General features: G+C 44.2%; 1 protein-coding gene across 5 annotated transcripts in view; it reads left to right on the forward strand.

Annotated features, from left to right (window-relative positions):
- Positions 1–22841, forward strand: part of PRKAG2 (protein kinase AMP-activated non-catalytic subunit gamma 2) — a 215454-nt gene that overhangs the window by 63592 nt on the left and 129021 nt on the right. For 3 of the 5 annotated variants that reach the window (XR_014503671.1, XM_083406524.1, XM_083406525.1), the window contains exons 2-3: positions 6030–6101; positions 16586–16868. Coding sequence is in view for 3 of the 5 variants with exons in the window: in XM_083406524.1 (XP_083262650.1) it covers positions 6030–6101; positions 16586–16868 (355 nt within the window). In the remaining 2 variants the exon portion in view is untranslated. Of the gene's footprint in view, positions 1–250; positions 460–6029; positions 6102–16585; positions 16869–22841 lie in introns of those variants that run through there. The other 2 variants (XR_014503672.1, XM_083406526.1) reach the window with 2 other exon arrangements.

Genomic DNA, 22841 nt, shown 5'->3' on the forward strand with positions numbered 1-22841 from the left:
AAGTGTTGCACCGATTGCGATCTTCTGTTCCGAATATCTTCTGCTTCCTGCAAGGTCTGAAGATTGCGAGTGGTGATATTATGTATAACAAATATTTGTGTTTTATTGAGTTAGCCTTGGGAATATAATATTGGGGTATGCAGAGAGAGGCTGCTGGGAAATCAGTGTCCTTCCCTCATTCTGCATTTGAGAGCATTCTAATCCAGAACCTTCTAGAAAGAGAATGAGCTGGAATTAACAGGGCTACTTTTAACTGACTCAGAAGATGGGCAGAACATGTATCATGTGTGAGAGAGCAGGAGTAGATTTAGATCTTTTCTGGAAAAGAGAGAGTTGTTGTGTAGAGTGGAGAAGGGCCATAGGGAACCTTTTGTCTGCTTTAGGGACTAAAAGGAACCAAAAGAGTGAAGAGCGTTGAAGGATTCAGTCTCACAACTGTGAAGGAGAAGTTGACCCCAGGTAAATTAAATTTTAATCGCCTTCCTGAATGCAATATGGACCTGCCCATCGTGAAATACATACTTTGCACAACATCTCTCATCCCAACCAGCCAGCATGACCAGTGGTCAGGGACGAATGGAGTTTTAGTTCAAAACATCAGGAGAGCATCGGGTTGGGGAAAGTGTTGAAGCCTCTAGGATAGCCATGTTACCTGTTTTCTGATTTTACTTCAGACCTTTGTGAGATTTATGAGGAACGGTTGAAGGAGCTGGGTACCTTTGGCCTGGAAAAGAGGAGACTGAGAGGAGATATAATAGCCATCTTCAAATATCTCAAAGGCTGTCACAAGGAAGATGGAGCACGCTTGTTTTTCCCCTTGTTCTGGAGGGTAGAATTCAAACCAGTGACTTCAAGTTACAAGAAAGGAGATTCTGGCTAAAACTTCAGGAAGAAGTTTCTGAAAGTAAGAGCTGATTGACAGTGGAACTGACTCCCACTGGAGACAGTGGACTCTCCTTCCTTCCTTTTTAATGCCATGGATTCTTTAGTTGAGATTCCTGCATTGCAGAGGGTTGGACTAGATGACCCTCAGGGTCCCTTCCACCACTACAATTCAGTGATTTTGTGATTCTGTCTTATCAAGTATTTTCAGAAGGATTTCTGTTTTCACAAACAATCAGCAAGCCACTACGGTGTAGTGGTTAGAGCGTTGGACTAAGACCTAGGAGACCAGGGTTTGAATCTTCACTTGGCCATGAAGCTCACAGGGTGACGTCACTTGCTCTTGGCCTGGCCTACCTCACATGCTTGTTGTGGGGATGAAATTTGGAGGGGGAAAACAATATACAGTGGTACCTCAGGTTACTGATGTTGAAGTACCAAAAGACCTTCAGAGGGAGACTGTAGCATGAAACTGCTGAATTATAAGATAAAGTTCACCAATGCCAGGTGGTTTGTGTTACTATCACCAGTGGTTTTTTGAATCATTACTGTAATTATATTACAGTGGTACCTCAGGTTAAGTACTTAATTCGTTCCGGAGGTCCGTTCTTAACCTGAAACTGTTCTTAACCTGAAGCTAATGGGGCCTCCTGCTGCCGCCGCCGCGCCACCGGAGCATAATTTCTGTTCTTATCCTGAAGCAAAGTTCTTAACCCGAGGTAATATTTCTGGGTTAGCGGAGTCTGTAACCTGAAGCGTATGTAACCTGAGGTACCACTGAAATCCACCTTGAGCTCCATGGAAGAAAGGCAGGGCGATAGTGCAATAAATAAAATAAAGGAGTATAGAATTCTCCCCTCTCCATTTTTCCGTGTTCCTGTGGGTTCTTTAAGTTGGCAATCTGATTAGTGTCCCTTAACACATTGCACAGGCAAATCCCCTGTTTAATACAGTGGAAGCAATGTCTCCCTATCGTGGCTTCTTGACAAGCCTTCCTCCCCAACACCTGCAGTTGCAAACACATACTTGTCATATTCACACATCTTAGGTTTACTGTTGAGACAATAGGTTTTCATCTAAAAATGCTATTAGCATCTCATTTCCTTGGAGATTCTATGTGACAGCTGATTCACCTATTATATATTTTGGAAAATAGTTTATGTCTGTCCGTCTGTTCTCCATTTTATGATCTAGTTGTTTTAGTTTTGTTTGATGTTTTGGGTATTTTATATAGAAAAGTGTGATGAAAATAGATAAATAAGTAAAAAAGGGTAAAGGTAAAGGACCCTTGGATGGTTAAGTCCAGTCAAAGGCAGCTATGGGGTTGCGGTGCTCATCTCACTTCAGGCTGAGGGAGCCGGCGTTTGTCCGCAGACAGCTTTCCGGGTCATGTGGCCAGCAGGACTACACTGCTTCTGGTGCAATGGAACACACCGTGATGGAAACCAGAGCGTATGGAAATGCCATTTACTCTCCCACCGCAGCGGTACCCACTGCTTTTTTTTCTGGGGGGGGGGACACACAGGGGTATGCATACCCCTAAACATTTTGTGAATCTTTGTACTTTTGTCCATTTACTGTATTTATTTTCCCCAATTTGAACTATAAAATGGTGGTTTTCTTGAGTCAAAATGAGAGTACCCTAAACATATTTTTTTTTAAGAAAAAAGCACTAGTACCTGTTTATCTACTTGCACTGGTATGCTTTTGAACCGCTAGGTTGGCAGAAACTGGGACAGAGCAACGGGAGCTCACCCAGGTCACACAGATTCCAATCGGCAAGCCCAAGAGGCTCAGTGGTTTAAACCACAGCGCCACCTGCTCCCCTTATATATATGTAACACGGTGTGACAATATTTAAGGAATGGCAAAGAACAATATCAAGATATATATGGCAGGGCAAGCGGCCAAGAATAAAATTTAAGATACTGACAGATGTGAAAGAAAGAGGAGGCTTTGCCCTGCCAGACTTAAAGCTGTACTATGAAGCTTCGTGTCTTTGCTGGATAAAGGAATGGATAAAATTAGAAAACACACAATTGTTGGATCTAGAAGGGTATGACAATAGATTCGGGTGGCACGCATATTTATGGTGTGAAAAGAATAGAGTGCATAGAGGTTTTGAAAACCACATCTTTAGAGGACCGCTGAATGAGGTTTGGAATAGGTATAAAAACCTTTTAGAATTCAAAACACCATACTGGTTATCACCATTGGAAATGATGAGTGTAAGAAAGGTCAATATGTCAGGGAATTGGATTACATATGAGAATTTGATGGTGAAAGAAGGTAATAAATGGAAACTAAAACCATATGAAGAAGTTAAGGAAAATGTATATGATTGGCTGCATTACCACCAGATAAATGTGATGTTTAAAAAGACATTGTGGGAAAGAGGTTTCCAAGAAAAGCAATCGAGGTTTCAGCAGGAAATTTTGAATAATGATGTTAAAGTTCTGTCAAAAATGTATAAATTATTGCTTGAGTGGCATACGAAAGATGAGGAAGTGAAATCGGTTATGATCCAGTGGGCCAAAGATTTCGGATATAATATTCAGTTTGATCAATGGAAAAAATTGTGGGAGGAGGGAATGAAATTCACTGCATGTACTACAATAAAAGAAAACGTAATGAAAATGATGTATAGATGGTACGTAACACCAGTGAAACTTGGTAAGATGTATAAAATCTGTAACAAATGTTGGAAATGTAAAGAAAAAGAGGGAACATTTTACCACATGTGGTGGGAATGTAAAAAAGTGAAATGCTTTTGGGAAATGATTTATAATGAGATGAAGAAAATGTTGAAATATACATTTATCAAGAAACCAGAAGCATTTCTGCTTGGGATAGTAGGGAATGAAATTAGTAAGAAAGATGTGAAACTGTTTAGATACGCAGTGACAGCAGCAAGAATTTTGATGGCCCAGAAATGGAAGCAGGAAGAAATGCCGACCAAGGAAGAATGGAGAATGAAATTGATGGAGTATGCAGAGATGGACAAATTGACTGGAAAAATAAGGAACCAACGTGATCAGAGATTTTCCGAGGACTGGAGTAAATTTACAGAATATATCAAAACTGAATGTGAGGAGCAACTAACGCTTGTTGGCTTTCAGGAGGCTTTGTGAAAAAGACTGATAGAAATGTTGTTCAAAAAGAAAGGTTAAGATTAAGAGATATAATGTGCAATATAAATGTAAGAAATGTGAGACGTAGTGAGAGTATGGAGAATTCTCAGATAGGCTGATGGAAGTCAAAAAAGATGTTTATGTCAAAACAAATGTTAAATCTGGAAAAAATGTTTATTGGAAAGTGAATAAAAATTATTTATAAATATATATATATATATATATATATATATATATATATGTAACACATTACATACAAAGACCCGCATCATTCAGGTCCGGCTCCGAGGGCCTTCTGGCAGTTCCCTCGCTGCAAGAAGTGAAGTTACAAGGAACCAGGCAGAAGGCCTTCTCGGTGGTGGTGCCCACCCTGTGGAACCCCCTCCCATCAGATGTCAAGGAGATCAACAACTATCTGATTTTTAGAAGACATCTGAAGACAGCGCTGTGTGGGGAAGTTTTAAATGTTGGATGTCTTACTGTGTTTTGATTTGTTGGAAGTTGCCTACAGCGGCTGGGGCAACCCAGTCAGATCATCATCATCATTTTATTTGTATCCTGCCTTTCCATAGTTGAAACTATGCTCCAGGCGGCTTACAACATGACAAGATTTACATAATTACAAACATAACAGAAGTCATAAACTATAAATAAAACAAAAAGTACACAACCAAATGGAAACAATTTCCACGTAAATCATAAGATCTAAAACTAAAGATACACCAATAATATCAGTAACAGAAACAAGCTCTCTCAACCGCCTGTAAACAATACTCCAGCCCAAGAATCCGTTCAACAGCCTCAGCTTTTGTAGTTGGAGTCAGTCCACTCCACTCTCCCAGGCCAAATGGGAAAAGGCCAACAAGGCAAGGTGCAGGTCTTCCAGGGCTCACAGCCAAGATGGTCTCATTTAAAACAACACGGATAGAAATTAAAAACAATTTTAAAGAGGAGCCCTCTCTGCTGAGCAGTAGCCGCAGTCCTTGTGAATCCTGTCAGGCCACGCCCCAAGCCAGGTGGAGAGAGCCAAGGGCAGGCAGAGGAGCAGCATATATATTACATTATTATTATTACTATTTAAGCACCAACATCTGTCATCATTTTTTCAATGAAAAGCTGCATCCTGGGGGGACTCTTTTGAGCAGAGGACCGTCATTGCACTCAGGTCCTGCATGGCTACAGTGAAAACAAAATGCTGGAATAAATGGGCCTTTGGGCCTAATTCAACTGGGCGGTTCCTATGTTCCACATGAGGCATAGTTCTTCACAAAATTGTTTCCAGCAGTGCTGAAATCAGATCCACTGTGTTCAGTGGGTCTTACTCTCAACCACAGAAGTAAGAAGGCATCGTTTTTCTGTTCTGCCCATGAAGCACTGTTTGCCTTCTGCTGCAGTTCGCCTTTCACACAGTGTTTTTTGTCTTGCTGTTTTCTGTGGCAAAACTGCACAGCTTATGTAATATACGTAATTCGGTACATAAGTTGTGTTGCCATTACAGTATCCCACCCTGTTCATTTCAGTGCAATGCGAGTTGGTGGGGAATTGACACGTGATCCATTATGTACCATTTACAGACTGAAAGCAACAACTGCAGCAAATACTGATTGTATTGGCTGGATTGAGTTCTGTTGGAGGAGTGGGATGAATAAAATGAACGTTGGCAATTTCTGCTCACATTTCTATTTTCAGTGGAATTCTCTGACATCCCTCCTCTCAGGTAAGTAGGAATAGAATAGCAGGCCAAATGCCTCTTTGGGAAGGCAAACAGTACCAGGGACTGTACAGTGGAAGGGTGAAAATGCTCAAAGAAGTGAATAAATAGCCAGCAAATAAGTTAAGCGACCCCCACACCACTACACCACTCAGCATTAACCATCCCAGAACTGCTTTTCATTTTATAAAATGACTTCTGAAGCTTCCTTTTACATACGACGTATTGCATTTCTATTCCAGTCTGTGTGCCCTTTAGAAACTTTAATTGAAAGACTATAATTTTCCTTTTTCCTTTTCTCCTAGGATCTCAGCTCATTTGCCATGCCATTCTTGGATGGGGACGTGGACAGTGCAGAGAAGCATACTTCACGGAAGGTAGGACTTTCTGAGTCTTCTTTCTATCTCTTGCTACTGAAAACTGGTGGTGCTTCCATCAGTCTTCCCAGAATCCAGAGACCTGTTTCACTGAGTTCACGTCGGCCATGTTGATTTGTCCAGAAATGGCTGATTCAGCTGAGCATTTTTAAGTGGAAGTTGCTGCAAGGTCCCTTTGTCCCCTCCGTGTTGATGATGTGGTCAAGTGGTCTTGGGAGAAGGCCTCTTCTATGGCACCCTTGGGACACGAGTGGCGCTGTGGGTTAAACCACAGAGCCTAGGACTTGCCGATCAGAAGGTTGGCAGTTCAAATCCCCGCGACGGGGTGAGCTCCCGTTGCTCGGTCCCAGCTCCTGCCAACCTAGCAGTTCAAAAGCACATCAAAGTGCAAGTAGATAAATAGGTACCACTCCAGAGGGAAGGTAAATGGCGTTTCCGTGTGCTGCTCTGGTTCACCAGAAGCAGCTTAGTCCTGCTGGCCATATGACCCGGAAGCTGTACGCCGGCTCCCTCGGCCAGTAAAACAAGATGAGCGCCGCAACCCCAGAGTCGGCCACAACTGGACCTAATGGTCAGGGGTCCCGTTACCTTTACCTTTATGGCACCCTTATCCTGACCTGTGGATCTGGTTCCACGGGAGGCACTTGCACAGGACCAGCTTGCTGTGTGAGGAAAATGGAGGCGTGGCCTTGCTATAACTTTTTCACCTTGGACGTGTGAACAGACCCTTTAGCAAGCTAAAATCCCTCCAGGAGAGGCAAAAGCCCACTCAAAGTGGTTTAGAAGGTAAGAAATGCAACTGCCAGGCAGCCCAAAACAAATAGCTCAAACACAGACAGTGGTGTGCATTCAGATGCAATGCTAAACCATGGGGATATGATCTCCTTCTCTCTGCACACTGCCAATTCAGTACTGAATTGTTGCCAAATATTATTTTTGTGTCTGAATGGGGCAAACCATGGTTTGCAGAATTCATTGTTTTCCAGCAAATCAGGAGCAAGCTATTATTTCCTCTTTTGCCTCCCCTTGTGCAGAAAGGACAGGGAAAGAGCTTTGTTGTTAAAGTCTGCTACTCTTGCGATATTTTACCTCTTGGGACAGCTTCAAGAAAAATGCTGGGAACACGTCTTTCTGGCTGTTAACGTTTCACAAAACCCTTTGCCTTAGTAAGCAGAGATCCATTTTAAATTCTGCGGAGCTGACTCACACCTTTCACAATGAAGCATTAAGCACGACACACTTTAGGAGTGTAGAATCTGATTGCCTGAGAAGAAAAAAATGGTTCTTAAGTGAAGCTACATTACAGCACTTTATGTGTTTTGGGGTCGCCGCCACTACCATCAGCGATGAGGAATTATTGCTTCTCGTCTGCAGATGAAAATATAATTTTCTGCAAAAGATTGGAAAGTGTGTGATTCAATCTTGCACATGCAGTTTTATTGTGCTTCGCAGATACTGCTCCTTATGAGGACGTGGGTACAGCTGCAGGCAGCCCAGCTGCTTCCAGGGGGAGAAAGACCCACGCTTCTGCTGCAGGAGTCGAGCTGGCTAGGGGGCCTGGCTTGATAGACTATAGCAGGGGTCAGCCAACTTTTTCAGCAGGGGGCCGGTCCACTGTCCCTCAGACCCTGTGGGGGGCCGGACTATAGTTTGAAAAATAATAATGATTGTATTCCTATGCCCCACAAATAACCCAGATATGCATTTTAAATAAAAAGACACATTCTACTCATGTAAAAACACCAGGCAGGCCCCACAAATAACCCAGAGATGCATTTTAAATAAAAGGACACATTCTATTCATGTAAAAACACGCTGATTCCTGGACCATCCGTGGACTGGATTTAGAAGGCGATTGGGCTGGCCCCGACCCCTGGGCCTTAGTTTGCCTACCTAGGGACTACAGCATAGTGTAAACAGAACTTATATATTCACCAGTGGCGTAGCGTGGGGGGTGCAGGGGGGCCCGGCCGCACCGGGCGCAACATCTGAGGGTTAGGGATAGGGGGCGCAAATCCACGGGTTAGGGGGCGCAAATTACTTGCCTTACCCCGGGTGCTGACAACCCACGCTACGCCACTGATATTCACACCCAAAACATGTGTGTGACTCGCTTTATTGCGATATTTGCTTTATTGTGGTAGCCTGGAACCGAACCTGCAATATTTCGGAGGTATGCCTGTAACTTTCAAACCTGAGGCGTAAATTAGGTGTCACTTGGTGAGAGTGTTTCTGTAGGCAGATGAGATTGCGTTTGTACCTCCTGGGGAAGACCTATTGCAAATACTGATGGACTCATTCCTTCCTCCCCAGCCCAGCTTGTGACATTTTTAGCTTTGCTGGGAGTTTTAAAATGGTGGTTATAACACAAGGTTCTGTTGCTCCTCCAGACTAAACTGCCGGATGGAAGTTTTGTTTCATTTATCTGCGGAAAGCGTTGCGCATAATCCCTTCCCTCACACATTTTTTTTTAACAACAATCCTGTGAGGTAGGTTGAGGCAGTGAAGTTGGCTCAAGGTGACAGATGTACATATGACGTCTATGTGTGTGGCGAGATCAAACACGAGAGAAGCTTCCTGAAGGAGAATGTTGTTGTTGTTTAGTCATTTAGTTGTGTCAGACTCTTCGTGACCCCATGGACCAGAGCACGCCAGGCACTTCTGTCTTCCACTGCCTCCCGCAGTTTGGTCAAACTCATGCTGATAGCTTCGAGAACACTATCCAACCATTTCATCCTCTGTTGTCCCCTTCTCCTTGTGCCCTCCATCTTTCCCAACATCAGGGTCTTTTCCAGGGAGTCTTCTCTTCTCATGAGGTGGCCAAAGTATTGGAGCCTCAGCTTCAGGATCTGTCCTTCCAGTGAGCACTCAGAGCTGATTTCCTTAAGAATGGATAGGTTTGATCTTCTTGCAGTCCATGAGACTCTCAAGAGTCTCCTCCAGCACCATAATTCAAAAGCATCAATTCTTCAGCGATCAGCCTTCTTTATGGTCCAGCTCTCACTTCCATACATCACTACTGGGAAAACCATAGCTTTAACTATACGGACCTTTGTTGGCAAGGTGATGTCTCTACTTTTTAAGATGCTGTCTAGGTACTTTTTAAGATGCTGTCTAGGTATAGAAGGTCCCTATTTTCATCGGATAAATGTTGGAGGGGATGGTGATGTAGGTTTGAGTGGAAGCTGAACCGTAGAAAACAGAAGCTGCGCTGATCACACACCAAACTCAGGACAGGACTGAAAACACTGTCGCCTTATATCCTTACCCAGACCCCAGTCAGATGCAGAACACACTGACACACACTAACAGCCCATTTAATCTTGCATTTGCCTCTGAGAATGTATGTACAGTCCGATAAAGCTATCTGGTGAGACGTGAGCGACGTTCTGCAGCGCTATACCACGGGCAGAAATTCCCTCGCCTTGAATGACACTAATCTAACTGCACCTTGACATGAAGACCGATAGCATATCGTTTAGTTTAATCCGGTATGTGCCGTCGCACCCTTTGCTTGAAGGAAATAAGGAACTCCCATGTCTCCAGATCTAAGGGAAAGAATTTTTCTTCCTATCAGGGAAAGGTTGTTAAAGTGTTAAAGCATCCTCTGTGCACGTGGAAGGCCCCGTGTTCGATTCCTGGCATCTTCAGATAGGGCTGGGAATGTCCCCAGTCTGAACCCTGGAGAGGCCACTACCAGTTGGTTTAGTCAAACAGGGGGCCACGTGGACCTTGGCACCACAGACTTGCTTCAGGCCCAGGAGTCAGATATGGCCTTGGAAGTCAGTGAAAGTGTTGAAGGGAATTAGGAGATGAGGTAAAAGGTTAATATTTTAAAATAATAATACAGTGGTACCTTGGTTTACCAACTTAATCCGTTCTGGAAGCCTGTTCTTAAACCAAAACCGTTCTCAAACCAAGGCGCACTTTCCCTAATGAGGCCTCCTGCCGCTGGTGCCCTTCCACCGTTCGGATTTCCGTTCTTAGACCAAGGTAAAGTTCGCAAACCGGTACACTACTTTTGGTTTTGCGGAGTTTGTAAACTGAATAGTTCATAAACTGATGTACCACTGTAAATGGGAATAGAAAGGAATGAGATAATGAGAGGAGGAAGTGAATATAAGTTTTTGGGAGGGGAAACAAAGTATAAGTTAAGAAGAAAAAGTGGAGGGGAATAGAAATTCAAGGAGATGAGTAAAAGTACTTTTAGAGGTGTGTTTGTATATGTATGTATGTATGTACATGTATGTATGTATGTATGTATGTACACACACACACACACACATATACATATACATACACATACACATACACATATACATTTACATACAGTGCTTTTTTTCTAGGGGGACGCAGGGGGACGCATACCCCTAAAACATTTTGTGAATATGTTTGGCCTCAATGAGGGGCAGTATTTCAATATGAGTAAGAAAATGAGAGTATCCCCCCAAAACTTTTTTATAGAAAAAAGTGTGCGCTCTCTCTCTCTCTCTCTCTATATATATTCTCCATATAGAGACTCTGGATCAGCAAATTCTGCCTAAAATGGGGAGACTGAGTTAATGTTTGTACTTAGCTATGGATTTTCTGTAAGGAATGCTCCAGTTCAAACCATGCAAAGATCTCTGAGTTGGTGCTGCTTGTTACAATAAATCTGTCCCTCACTTCATCACTTTATTGGGTACTTTATTTTCTTCTTAAATCTTTAGTAAACAAATCCTGTTCTTTCCCTGAAAATAATATAAAAGATTTACGGGTCAGAAGAAAGGACACAATTAAATATAAACAGCAAAATGCAGGAAAATACAAAAATTAACAATAATTATTGCATCGAAAGGTGCGTGGCAGTATTATTAACTTATTGAGCTTTCAGGTGAAAGCATAAGAAAAGAGCTCTGGTGCCAGAGTCTAGACTCCAAGCTCTTTTGCGGCTCTCTAAAACACTTGTGTCCTCTGGGGGCAATAATAAGAATAATAAGCTTAACGTCCCGAGTAGCAAGGGCCTGGAGCTTAGCTATGGATCCCAGATTCAGTTATGCATCGCCACACGTGCCTTGTGTGGAGAAGTTCATTCGTAGCTGCTCTGCAGACTAATGCTTGTACATGAAGGTCCCTGGCAAAATGCTTGTTTTGTGGAGTTTCCTCCTTCAGCTTGCACTTTGTTCCACATGCTCCCTTCGCCCTCTGCTGCTCAGTCTGTGGAACATCTGAGGATGCCAGAGGCCCCGCTGCCTTCCTTCTTGACTAATATTTAAACAGAATTTGCTGAAAACAATGAGCCGATAAATGCCCACCCTTTGGTTTCTGCAGCTGAGCTTCTGTAGCTGCCGGGGTATCAAGAATGGGCTGGGTATCTTTAGAAGTCATGGGTACTTGTGTATGTGTTCTTTATTGAGGACTGGATCCTGTCTGATAAGCTCAGAGAAGGAAAAATTGATTGAATGAATTGCCAATAGGGAAGCAGATATGTGTGTGTGTGTGTGTGTGTGTGTGTGTATGTGTGTGTGTGTATATATATATATATATATGCAGGTTTTGGTGTCCTCGGGTGTCTTCCCGTGTAAAAGTTGGGGTGTCTAGGCGACGTTTCGACGAGGTCTCACTCGTCATCTTCAGGCTGGTGCTTTCGGCTTCTTGTTACTGGAACAGAGCAGGATCTTAGTGTTTGAGTTCCTATAAATACTGTTGAGGAGGTGTGGTGTATAGCCTCCAATGTTCTGGGCAGAGAGGAGGTTCCCAGGCTAGTGTGCCTTTTCTTCTTTTGTTCCTTAATTACTTGAGGGATATCTTGAGTGATTTCTTGAGTGATTTCCTGAATCCCACTTAGGTGGGTCATTAGGTGTGGATTAGTTGCTAAAGCCTTCGTGTCTTGAACTCTTGAACTTTGTGAAGAGTTTTTCTGAGAAGATGGCTGTACTGCACTTGGTTGTGCTCTGGCTTGGCTTCGTGTATAGGGGCGAGCTGTGGTTTTGTGGCCTGTGCCAGCCAGATCTGTGTAGGGATTGCAGGGGGGTGCAGCATCCGGAGGTGCCACCCTGGTTTGGCTACTGGATGGTGTCTGTAATTTATCTGTGGAGAGGGTCTGGGTTTGGGTCTGGTGTGGTTGATTGGTGATGGCGTTCTGTGTGCCTCTGGATCTGGTGTCAGATTTTGTGGGGAGGGCTAATTTCCAGATGTCTGGCAAGCGGGATGTGTCGTCACGCTTGTTCATGTTGTGAGGGTGTTTCTCTATCTCGATGGCTTCCATGATTATTCTCTTGTGGTGATGTTCCATGTTAAAGAGCAATTTGGAATCTGCAAAATTAATTTCGTGTCCTGTTTCTTTCATGTGTTGGAAAAGAGAGGAAGTTTTTTCTTCTTTTTTGACGGCATTCTTGTGTTCTGCGATACGTGCATTTATTCGTCTGTTTGTTTGTCCAATGTACGTGGCTGGGCAGACTTTGCAGGGTATTTCATAGACCCCTTGGTTTTCCAACTGAATTTTATCCTTGGGGTTTCTGAGGATATTGGCTATTTTTTGGTTGGTGCAAAAGGCTGTTTTGATATTGTGTTTATGGAGGATTTTGCTAATTTTATCTGTAGTGCCCTTGATATAAGGAAGGAGGGCTATGCCATTGTTTTCTTCTGTGTCTTGGTTTTTGGGGGGTGTTTCTTTTTGGATTAGCTTCGTAACCCTGTTTTGCTGGTATCCATTGGCAATTAACACATTTGAGAGATTCTGTAACTCAGTTGTCAAGTGGTCTTCGTCAGCCAGGCGTTTGGTTCTGGAGATGAGAGTCTTGGCTACGGAGTTTATTTGTGCAGGGTGGTGGTGTGATTGTGCATGTAAGTAGCGGTTGGTGTGTGTTTTTTTCCGGTAGATAGTGTGTCCTGGATAGCTTCCTCACACATCTCAACAGCCTACACCCCAAAATACAATTCACTATGGAAATAGAAGCCAACAACCAACTTCCCTTCCTTGACGTCCTAATCTACAAAAAACCTGATGGCTCCCTAGGACACACTATCTACCGGAAAAAAACACACACCAACCGCTACTTACATGCACAATCACACCACCACCCTGCACAAATAAACTCCGTAGCCAAGACTCTCATCTCCAGAACCAAACGCCTGGCTGACGAAGACCACTTGACAACTGAGTTACAGAATCTCTCAAATGTGTTAATTGCCAATGGATACCAGCAAAACAGGGTTACGAAGCTAATCCAAAAAGAAACACCCCCCAAAAACCAAGACACAGAAGAAAACAATGGCATAGCCCTCCTTCCTTATATCAAGGGCACTACAGATAAAATTAGCAAAATCCTCCATAAACACAATATCAAAACAGCCTTTTGCACCAACCAAAAAATAGCCAATATCCTCAGAAACCCCAAGGATAAAATTCAGTTGGAAAACCAAGGGGTCTATGAAATACCCTGCAAAGTCTGCCCAGCCACGTACATTGGACAAACAAACAGACGAATAAATGCACGTATCGCAGAACACAAGAATGCCGTCAAAAAAGAAGAAAAAACTTCCTCTCTTTTCCAACACATGAAAGAAACAGGACACGAAATTAATTTTGCAGATTCCAAATTGCTCTTTAACATGGAACATCACCACAAGAGAATAATCATGGAAGCCATCGAGATAGAGAAACACCCTCACAACATGAACAAGCGTGACGACACATCCCGCTTGCCAGACATCTGGAAATTAGCCCTCCCCACAAAATCTGACACCAGATCCAGAGGCACACAGAACGCCATCACCAATCAACCACACCAGACCCAAACCCAGACCCTCTCCACAGATAAATTACAGACACCATCCAGTAGCCAAACCAGGGTGGCACCTCCGGATGCTGCACCCCCCTGCAATCCCTACACAGATCTGGCTGGCACAGGCCACAAAACCACAGCTCGCCCCTATACACGAAGCCAAGCCAGAGCACAACCAAGTGCAGTACAGCCATCTTCTCAGAAAAACTCTTCACAAAGTTCAAGAGTTCAAGACACGAAGGCTTTAGCAACTAATCCACACCTAATGACCCACCTAAGTGGGATTCAGGAAATCACTCAAGAAATCACTCAAGATATCCCTCAAGTAATTAAGGAACAAAAGAAGAAAAGGCACACTAGCCTGGGAACCTCCTCTCTGCCCAGAACATTGGAGGCTATACACCACACCTCCTCAACAGTATTTATAGGAACTCAAACACTAAGATCCTGCTCTGTTCCAGTAACAAGAAGCCGAAAGCACCAGCCTGAAGATGACGAGTGAGACCTCGTCGAAACGTCGCCTAGACACCCCAACTTTTACACGGGAAGACACCCGAGGACACCAAAACCTGCATTCCTGTACCCGTGAAAATCTACGAAAGCATATATATATATATATATATATATATATATATATATATTTACACTCATCTTCTGCTTTAATGTTTTCTTTACCCCTTGTCATTAAGGTAAATAATTAATCAAATTATCTCACCTGAGGTGCTCTGACTGGAACAATTGCTGCAGCATCAGGCTAATGGCTGTAGCCATAAAGCAATTGAGATAGTCATGCGCACTGTACATGCCATTAATATCAGCATAATTGCTTCCCGCCCTCCCTAGGACCAATATAGTTATAACGTATGAGAACGTTTCAGTCCAATTAAAGGGAATATTGTTATATTCCAGTTAAAACATAATTTGAGTTTTAAAAATGGCTGTTGCTGCATATTGTACACAATAAAAAGCCATTACAGTGGTACCTTGGGTTACATACGCTTCAAGTTACAGACACTTCAGGTTAAAGACTCCGCTAATCCAGAAATAGTACCTCAGGTTAAGAACTTTGCTTCAGGATGAGAACAAAAATCGTGCTCCGGCGGTGTGGCAGCAGCAGGAGGCCCCATTAGCTAAAGTGGTGCCTCAGGTTAAGAACAGTTTCAGGTTAAGAACGGACCTCTGGAACGAATTAAATACTTAACCCGAGGTACCACTGTATCAGCTCTCAGGGTGGTGCATGTGAGGCAAAACAGCTCTTCTTCGGCAGAAGGTAGGAGGTCTAAGAAGGCATGGATTTCTGCTCTGACCCATGCTCATCACTGTTGCACCTTCCAAAAAAACCTGCATGGCTTGTCTTGTTGGCCATTGCGGCAGAATTTTATGTAATTAACTAGGCTCCCAGAAACTGCCCGTTCTTTTCACATCCACAAATGGCAACTGTTGGGACCGAGATGGATCATTTCTCTTGGTTTACATGCAGGAGGTCATAAGTCTAGTCCCAAATTTAAAAGATCAAGTCAGAGGTGACCGCGGTGAGACTTCTTCCCCAAGGCCATGGAGATAGACTTCCTGTCAAAGTTCAGCAGCACTGGACCAAATAGACAAATAGGGTGACTGGTATAAAGTAGCGTATTGTCTTCCTATGTTGGTAGTGAGTCCTCCTTGTCACCCGTTGAGAGTCTGCATTTTAACTTTTCATTAGAAGAAGGTGGGATTTGACTTTTAATTCTGTTTTCTGACCACCTGCAGTGTTGGGCAGACAATATTCCTGCCCCTCAAAAATATTTTTTATTGGTTTTCATGTCAATAGAAGAACAACATTAACTCGCCCAGTGGTACATTCTTGTTAGGTTTCATATGCAGTACGCAGTTCACAAGCATTATGTTTATTTATGCATTATCATTTCAAGTAGCCTCTCCACAGAGATTCTTGCGTTGAGGGTGGAATAAAAGTACCATATTTTTTGCCCTATGGGACACAATTTTCCCCCTCCAAAAATGAAGGGGAAATGTGTGTGCGTCCTATGGGGCGAATGCAGGCTTTCGCTCAAGCCTGGAGAGCGAGAGGGGTCGGTGCGCACCGGTGCGCTGGGGTCCCCACCAAAAAACTAGGTGCGTCCTATGGGCCGGTGCGTCCTATGAGGTGAAAAATACGGTACCTTCTGTCTCTATTTATAAAGGCAAAGGAAGGAAGCCAAGTCTCACCAAAAGTGTCTATCCTTGAACTGCTTTTAATTACCCTTCCGTAGCGAGATAGAGCCACATTCCAAATATTATTTAATCAGATTTCAATGGGGGTTTCTTTAAGTTGTTTCCAGGATTGGGCTGTTGTTAATCGGACTGCTGATAATAGGAAAAATTACTGTACCTCTGCATTTAAGGTTATTCTTTCAATTTGAGACTAATGATAACAAGGCAAGACCCGAATTGGGCAGAAGGGATAGCTGTGTAATTTTGGAAATAATGAGAAACAACTTTCCCCCCAAAAGATGTCTACCAATGTGTGACTCCACCATGCATAAAAATATGAGCATATCTCTCCCAGCCTTTCCAACACAGGAAAAATGCTAGTGTTTGGATAGTCCAGCAAAATATAATTTTAAGAGAAGGGCAGGCAATATTTTATTGCAGCAGATTCACTGGTTTGACAGAGGTCAGCCTTGGAATAATATATTTTTTTTGGTTAAAAATTATTGCCCCTTTCTCTTTTCCTTGCAGGCGGAAGATAGCTACACCACAGGGAGCCCTTCCAAAGGACTTTTCCCAAAGGGGCTCCAGAACCGGCCTTCCAGCCCAGCCTCTGCCCCGGTCAAATCCAAGCACAGTCCCGGCTCGCCCAAAACAGTGTTCCCCTTCCCCTACCAGGAATCTCCCCCTCGCTCCCCTCGGCGCATGAGCTTCAGCGGCATCTTCCGGTCGTCTTCCAAAGACTCTTCCTCCCCCAGCTCCAACGCATCCACTTCCCCCGGGGGTATAAAGTTCTTCTCCAGATCAAGAAAAAGTAAGGAGCTCTTCATTGTTAAATTTTGGGAAGGTGCTCTTGGTTTCGGGGCCATTTCCTTTTCCTGCAGCAGGAAAAGGTAAGCAGAGAGTGTGTGTCCTACCAGCTTTGGTTTCGAGTTTTGTTTAAGTTGCTTTTAAGTGGTTGCTCTTCACACTAGCTCGCTAGTGCAAAACACAGCAACCCTGTCGCGCATAGCTGTCAAGCGTCCCTTATTTGGCGGGACAGTCCCTTATCCCTGCTCCATGTCCCGCTGCTGTCCCTTATTGATGATGTCCCTTAAATAAGCTACTGAAGGTAATGTGGTCCAGCTGTTGCTTTTTTTGTGTTGAATATATGCTATATGGTAATTTATGGACCTAATAGGTATCTAAAGCCATTTGCACACAACAAAATATGCATCCCACCAAAGCAATCGCCGATCCCTTATTTTGGCTGTTGATCCCTTATTTTCAAGGCTCCTGGTCCCTTATTTTCACAACACAGAGTACTAACCACTATACAATCACGGCCGCTGGTCCCTTATATTCAAATCTGTAAGTTGACAGCTATGCTGTTGTGTATGTTCTCTGTTGGTGGTGCAGGACCAGCCCCAAGGATGGGATGGAAGGACTCCAGCCCTGACTCCGTTCTCATTCTCTACCAACTGAGCTATGCCCATGGGGCATTTTAGGGCTGATGGGAAGCCAACCCCCATGTGGAAGGCCCCACTCTGGCTACCTTGGGTATAAACAGCGCTGAGCAAGACGGATCATTGGCCTGACCCTGTATAAAGCTGCCTCCTCTTTTCCTGCTTAATGTGCGCTTCTATTTTTTGCCTTAAGATGGTGCTGTTAGTTTTAGTTGCTTGGTTCTTACAGATAAGGTTTCTGGGTTTTAAGCAGATTCTATTGTTGCTGTGCTGTAGAGGAGACACATAACTTTGACCGGCAACCTTCTTGCCTTTTGATATGAAAGCCATGTTGATTCTCCAACATATAGCTGATAATCATTGCTTCTTGAAAGCTTGCCTTTTAAATCTAAGCCTTTTTTTTGGAATCTACAATATAGGTTCATCAGCCATAATTGGGGTGTGTTACGATTTGTTCATCTGTTTATGTGCAGGGACTTTACAGAGGTCTCGCCGTCTTAATAGAATAGAAGGGCTTGCAATCTAAACTTGGATATGGGCAAATCTATGGAGGTTTCACAGTTAGGAGGAAGAAAATGTGCAAGACACCCAAAAGTGCTTTTAACAAGTTTAAGACTTCTTCTTTTTAAAATGATGAGCCAATTATCGTGCCATACTTAATGGTTTCCTGTGGCTGAGCCAGTCTGGGCAGTTTTGCTCCTCCCCACTATTGCTTGGAGGAAACAAATCAATCCTTGGCTTAGCATTGCACCTGGATCATGGAATCATGGTTAGTTTCTTTCGAGCAAATAAGAAGAAGAAAAAGAGTTTGGATTTGATATCCCGCCTTTCACTCCCTTTAAGGAGTCTCAAAGCGGCTAACATTCTCCTTTCCCTTCCTCCCCCACAACAAACACTCTGTGAGGTGAGTGGGGCTGAGAGACTTCAGAGAAGTGTGACTGGCCCAAGGTCACCCAGCAGCTGCATGTGGAGGAGCGGAGACGCGAACCCGGTTCCCCAGATTACGAGTCCACTGCTCTTAACCACTACACCACACTGGCTCATAAACCAAACCATGGTTTATGAGCAAAGATCAACTCTTGGCTTACCATTGTGGTGTGTTAAGGGAAAAACAAGCCACAGTCCCTGAATCAGATGTAATGCTGAATCAGGGGTTGCGAATTGTTTCTCCCCATTGTTGGGGGGGGGGGGCTGTCCAGGCGGACACAGTTGGCTCATGCACAATAGCCCATGATTCATGACTTACTGAAGGAGTATGAGACTGGATTCTACTTTGAGCCTATGCCTCGCCTAGGAAGAATTAGGAATATATCTGCAATGTTTCCATTGAAGCCACGACTCTTTGTTGCCATATTTTGAAGACCAAAAAAGAGGACATATTTGCCAACTACTACTTTTAACTATGGATCACTAGGACGACTCTCATTTTACATACCCATGAAAAAGAGGATGTGTCCTGGAAAAAGAGGACATATGGCAACCCTTCACAGCCTGTGAAATAAGATGAAGGGCAGTATACAAAAATTAATAATAAATAATAAAGACATAAACATAAGCCAGTGCTGCAAAGAGTCTTCCTTTGCAGCTATGACTTGAATTTAAGTTGAGGCTGCAGAAGAATTATGAATGCAGTCTCAAGGCTGTGTGTACGCTCTGCCTTAGGAGAGCCAGTGTGGTGTAGTGGTTAAAAGTGGTAGACTCGTAATCTGGTGAACCGGGTTCGCGTGTCCGCTCCTCCACATGAAGCCGCTGGGTGACCTTGGGCCAGTCTCACTTCTCTGAAGTCTCTCAGCCCCACTCACCTCACAAGTGTGTGTTGTGGGGGAGGAAGGGAAAGGAGAATGTAAGCTGCTTTGAGACTCCTTCGGGTAGCGATAAAGCGGGATATCAAATCTAAACTCTTCTTCTTCTTCTTCTTCTTCTTCTTCTTCTTCTTCTTCTTCTTCGCACGTTTGAAACATCCCCTCCCCTAAAGAATTATGGACATTGTAGTTTAGCCCCTCACAGAGTTGTAACTTCCAGCAACCCTTAACAAACTACAGTGCTCAGAGTTCTTTGAGGGAAAGATGGTGTTTTGCATGTGCTTTAAAGCTAGAGGGTGAATCGGATTCCCAGGCCATCACACCCATTACCCTGGGGGATGGGTTGGTGGTTGGGTCTGGTTTGTTGTTGATGTATTTAGTGTATAAGGAGTTTTTGTTTTTCTTATTAAAACCTTGTTTAAGTTATTTTTGAGTCCCTTTTTAATGCATGGTCTCCCCAGCAAGCTCTCTGCAGCGCTACCATACTGCAAATAGCCAACATCGTTGGTTATGGGCCCAGCTGCTGAGTGGATGACAGAGCCAAAATGCACTCGCTGTTCTTCCTGTTCAGCTGTAATTCGCCGCTTTTTGAATCTGACGCCCATTTTCGTTACCACAGAGCAACGGGAAAAGGCTCTCAGGGTGTGCTCCTGATTCTTCCTTTTTGGTTTGGCACTGCAGGTTTACCTGTTGTAAACCTGCCTTGCCTGGCTTTGGCTAAACCACACTGTGTGCCAAGTGGGGAGATCTGGTGGGCTTATGAAACTGGAGTTCCCCCCTGCATTGGCTTACTGTGATGTGGCAAATTCAGCCACTGTTGGGAATAGGGATGGGTTTGGAGATCTTTTGTGCGTGAATATTTTACAAATGTGAAAGGGCAGTGCAATTCTGCAGATATTAAAAAGCACATTGAAAGTCCTTGGGTTTAATCCAATGAAATCCTGTTCTGTTCTGTATAATGAAATTAATTCTTTCCACCCTATTTGGCTAAGATAAAATGACAAAGTAGCTTTTTTTCCCAAGGGACAGAGAGAACAAAAAACACTGTTTTAATGGGTTTAGATTGATTTTAGAGTCTTCTAGGGCCAGGTCCTATAGCATTTCCTATAACAATATTTGACTGCAGAATGAAAAAAAAAGGACCTGCTTTTGTAAGACCAAAGTACCATTAGTGGGAAATTAGCCCCAGCTTATTATGGTTGAGTAGGGACGCGGGTGGCGCTGTGGGCTAAAGCCTCAGCACCTAGGGCTTGCAGATCGAAAGGTCGGCGGTTCGAATCCCCGTGGCGGGGTGCACTCCCGCTACTCGGTCCCAGCGCCTGCCAACCTAGCAGTTCGAAAGCACCCCTGGGTGCAAGTAGATAAATAGGGACCGCTTACTAGCGGGAAGGTAAACGGCGTTCCGTGTGCGGCTCTGGCTCGCCAGAGCAGCGATGTCACGCTGGCCACGTGACCCGGAAGTGTCTTCGGACAGCACTGGCCCCCGGCCTCTTGAGTGAGATGGGTGCACAACCCTAGAGTCTGTCAAGACTGGCCCGTACGGGCAGGGGTACCTTTACCTTTACCTTTATTATGGTTGAAGCTTCTAGGCAATGCTCAGCAGTAATGCACAAGCCAGGCAAAGATTAGTCTTACACAATACCTTTTTTTTTTTGTAAGGAGCCAAATTAAAAATGGGTATTGCTGCCCCTGTTCGCCTGTCGGTAATCTTGGCATTTGTGCCCTTCCTTGGAATTTTCTTTAAAGGTGCACACACATTCACACAGGTGCAGAAATACCTGCATGCAAACCCAGAACATGATATCGGAGGTCAGGGAAAAAGTCATTGAGTGGAGGGTCAAAATGCCACAGCCTGGATTCATTCCATCAAGCTCTGTTGACCAATGGCCCTATTTCCCAACTTCCCCACTGTTGAATCCTGGTGGTTTGGCTGCCGGCAGGTGATAGTGGAGGGAGGGAGGAGCCCAGTGAAACTGGTGGTCTCAACCAAGCTGAGGAAATGTCCTTGGCCCAGCCTCTTGTCTCACACTCTGTTGCCTCCCAATAGCCCTCTTTTCTACTTTCTGAAAGCAGAATTAATTGATGGTGAGGATCTTGCTGTTCTGACACCTCCTGAAGTTGAAGGCTTATGGTAAGCTTTTGCACAAATGCCAGGGATTAGCATGAGCTGGTTTGTACAGCTGCCCGAATTTCCTAGGATCAGGCATCCATCCACTCGAAAAATGCTGAAGTTGTTAGCAAATCCTTAGGTGGAAGGCCATCGGAGAAGTATGGGAAGAAGGAGCCCACTCCAAACATCCAGACGCACAAAGAATTGCTATAAAAGCGAGCGGCAACCAGATGTTGGTTTTGTTAATGGCAAAAGCATATTATATCTAGAACTTCCTGTGGTATATTTGGTCTTCCTCCAACCTGAAACCTCTGGTTTTCAGACAGGATAAAAACTTCAGATTTCAAAACACGCAAGTGTGCAAATAGCATGTGTGGAGCATCACACATGATGACTGCAGTTCTATCTGTTTTCGCTGCAAATGCACGCAGCAAAATCAGCAAGCTTGCAGTCATGCAATGTGAATATTATGCTGTTTTGTGTGATTCCTCCCATTTTATTTATTTGAGAGTTTAGATTCTGCTGATTTAGTCAACCAGAGGTATCAACCGCATTTAAGTTGGAGGGCAAAGCTGCCCACCCAGCAGATGTGGCCACACGCATAACTCCCTCTCCCCTCAAGCCAATGGGACCAGTGGTTATCTTCTGAATATAGCTTCATTATCCAACCTCGGTGTGCCACAATCCCTTCATCACCATCATCGCTACTTCCATTCACTCAGGCCTGAGCAACCTCTGCAGCTCTTGCGGCCCCTGCTGCTTGTCATGTTCTCTGGACACAATCCTCCATCTGGCTCACAGGCAGACCTGCAGGGAGAGGAAGCATCACTTGGGACATAAATACCCGCCCTGCCCTCTGGACTATCCGGACCAGAAGCTGTGGCCTTACCAGACTCCCTCCAGCTTGGATGACACCCTTCCAACTCATCCATGCTGTAGGAACCAACAGCTACCCAGCAGGGTAATGATCCTTTAAAAGAGCCTACATTGTCATAAAAGGGGTAGGGCTAATAGACAGTCCAGACCAGCTGACTTTCATAAAGCCCCAGAAGGCTTCAGCATGTTGTTGAGTCAACAACTGCTCCTGAGTGAGCTCTCCGGGGTGCTGATATGCTCCTGTTTGCCCTGCTTTCCACTGTGGTTGGAATCTGGTATTGTCAGGTGCATTTGACTGATCTACCTGGCTTGCTTTTCTGTAACCCTCCTGTTTGGAAAGTGGCATATGATTAATCCAGCCAGGGATTGCCTTGGCTACACCATGGTCTCCCAAGCAGGACACCATCGATGCCCTTGCTACTGCTCGTTCTCCAGTATCCTCTTCTGTGCCAAAATGGCTGCTCCCCATGCCACCAACTGAAATACAGTGGTACCTCGGGTTGCATACACTTCAGGTTACAGACTCCCCTAACCCAGAAATAGTACCTTGGGTT

The sequence above is a fragment of the Podarcis tiliguerta genome (assembly GCF_965153285.1).
Source record: "Podarcis tiliguerta genome assembly, chromosome: 12".
Taxonomy (NCBI): domain Eukaryota; kingdom Metazoa; phylum Chordata; class Lepidosauria; order Squamata; family Lacertidae; genus Podarcis; species Podarcis tiliguerta.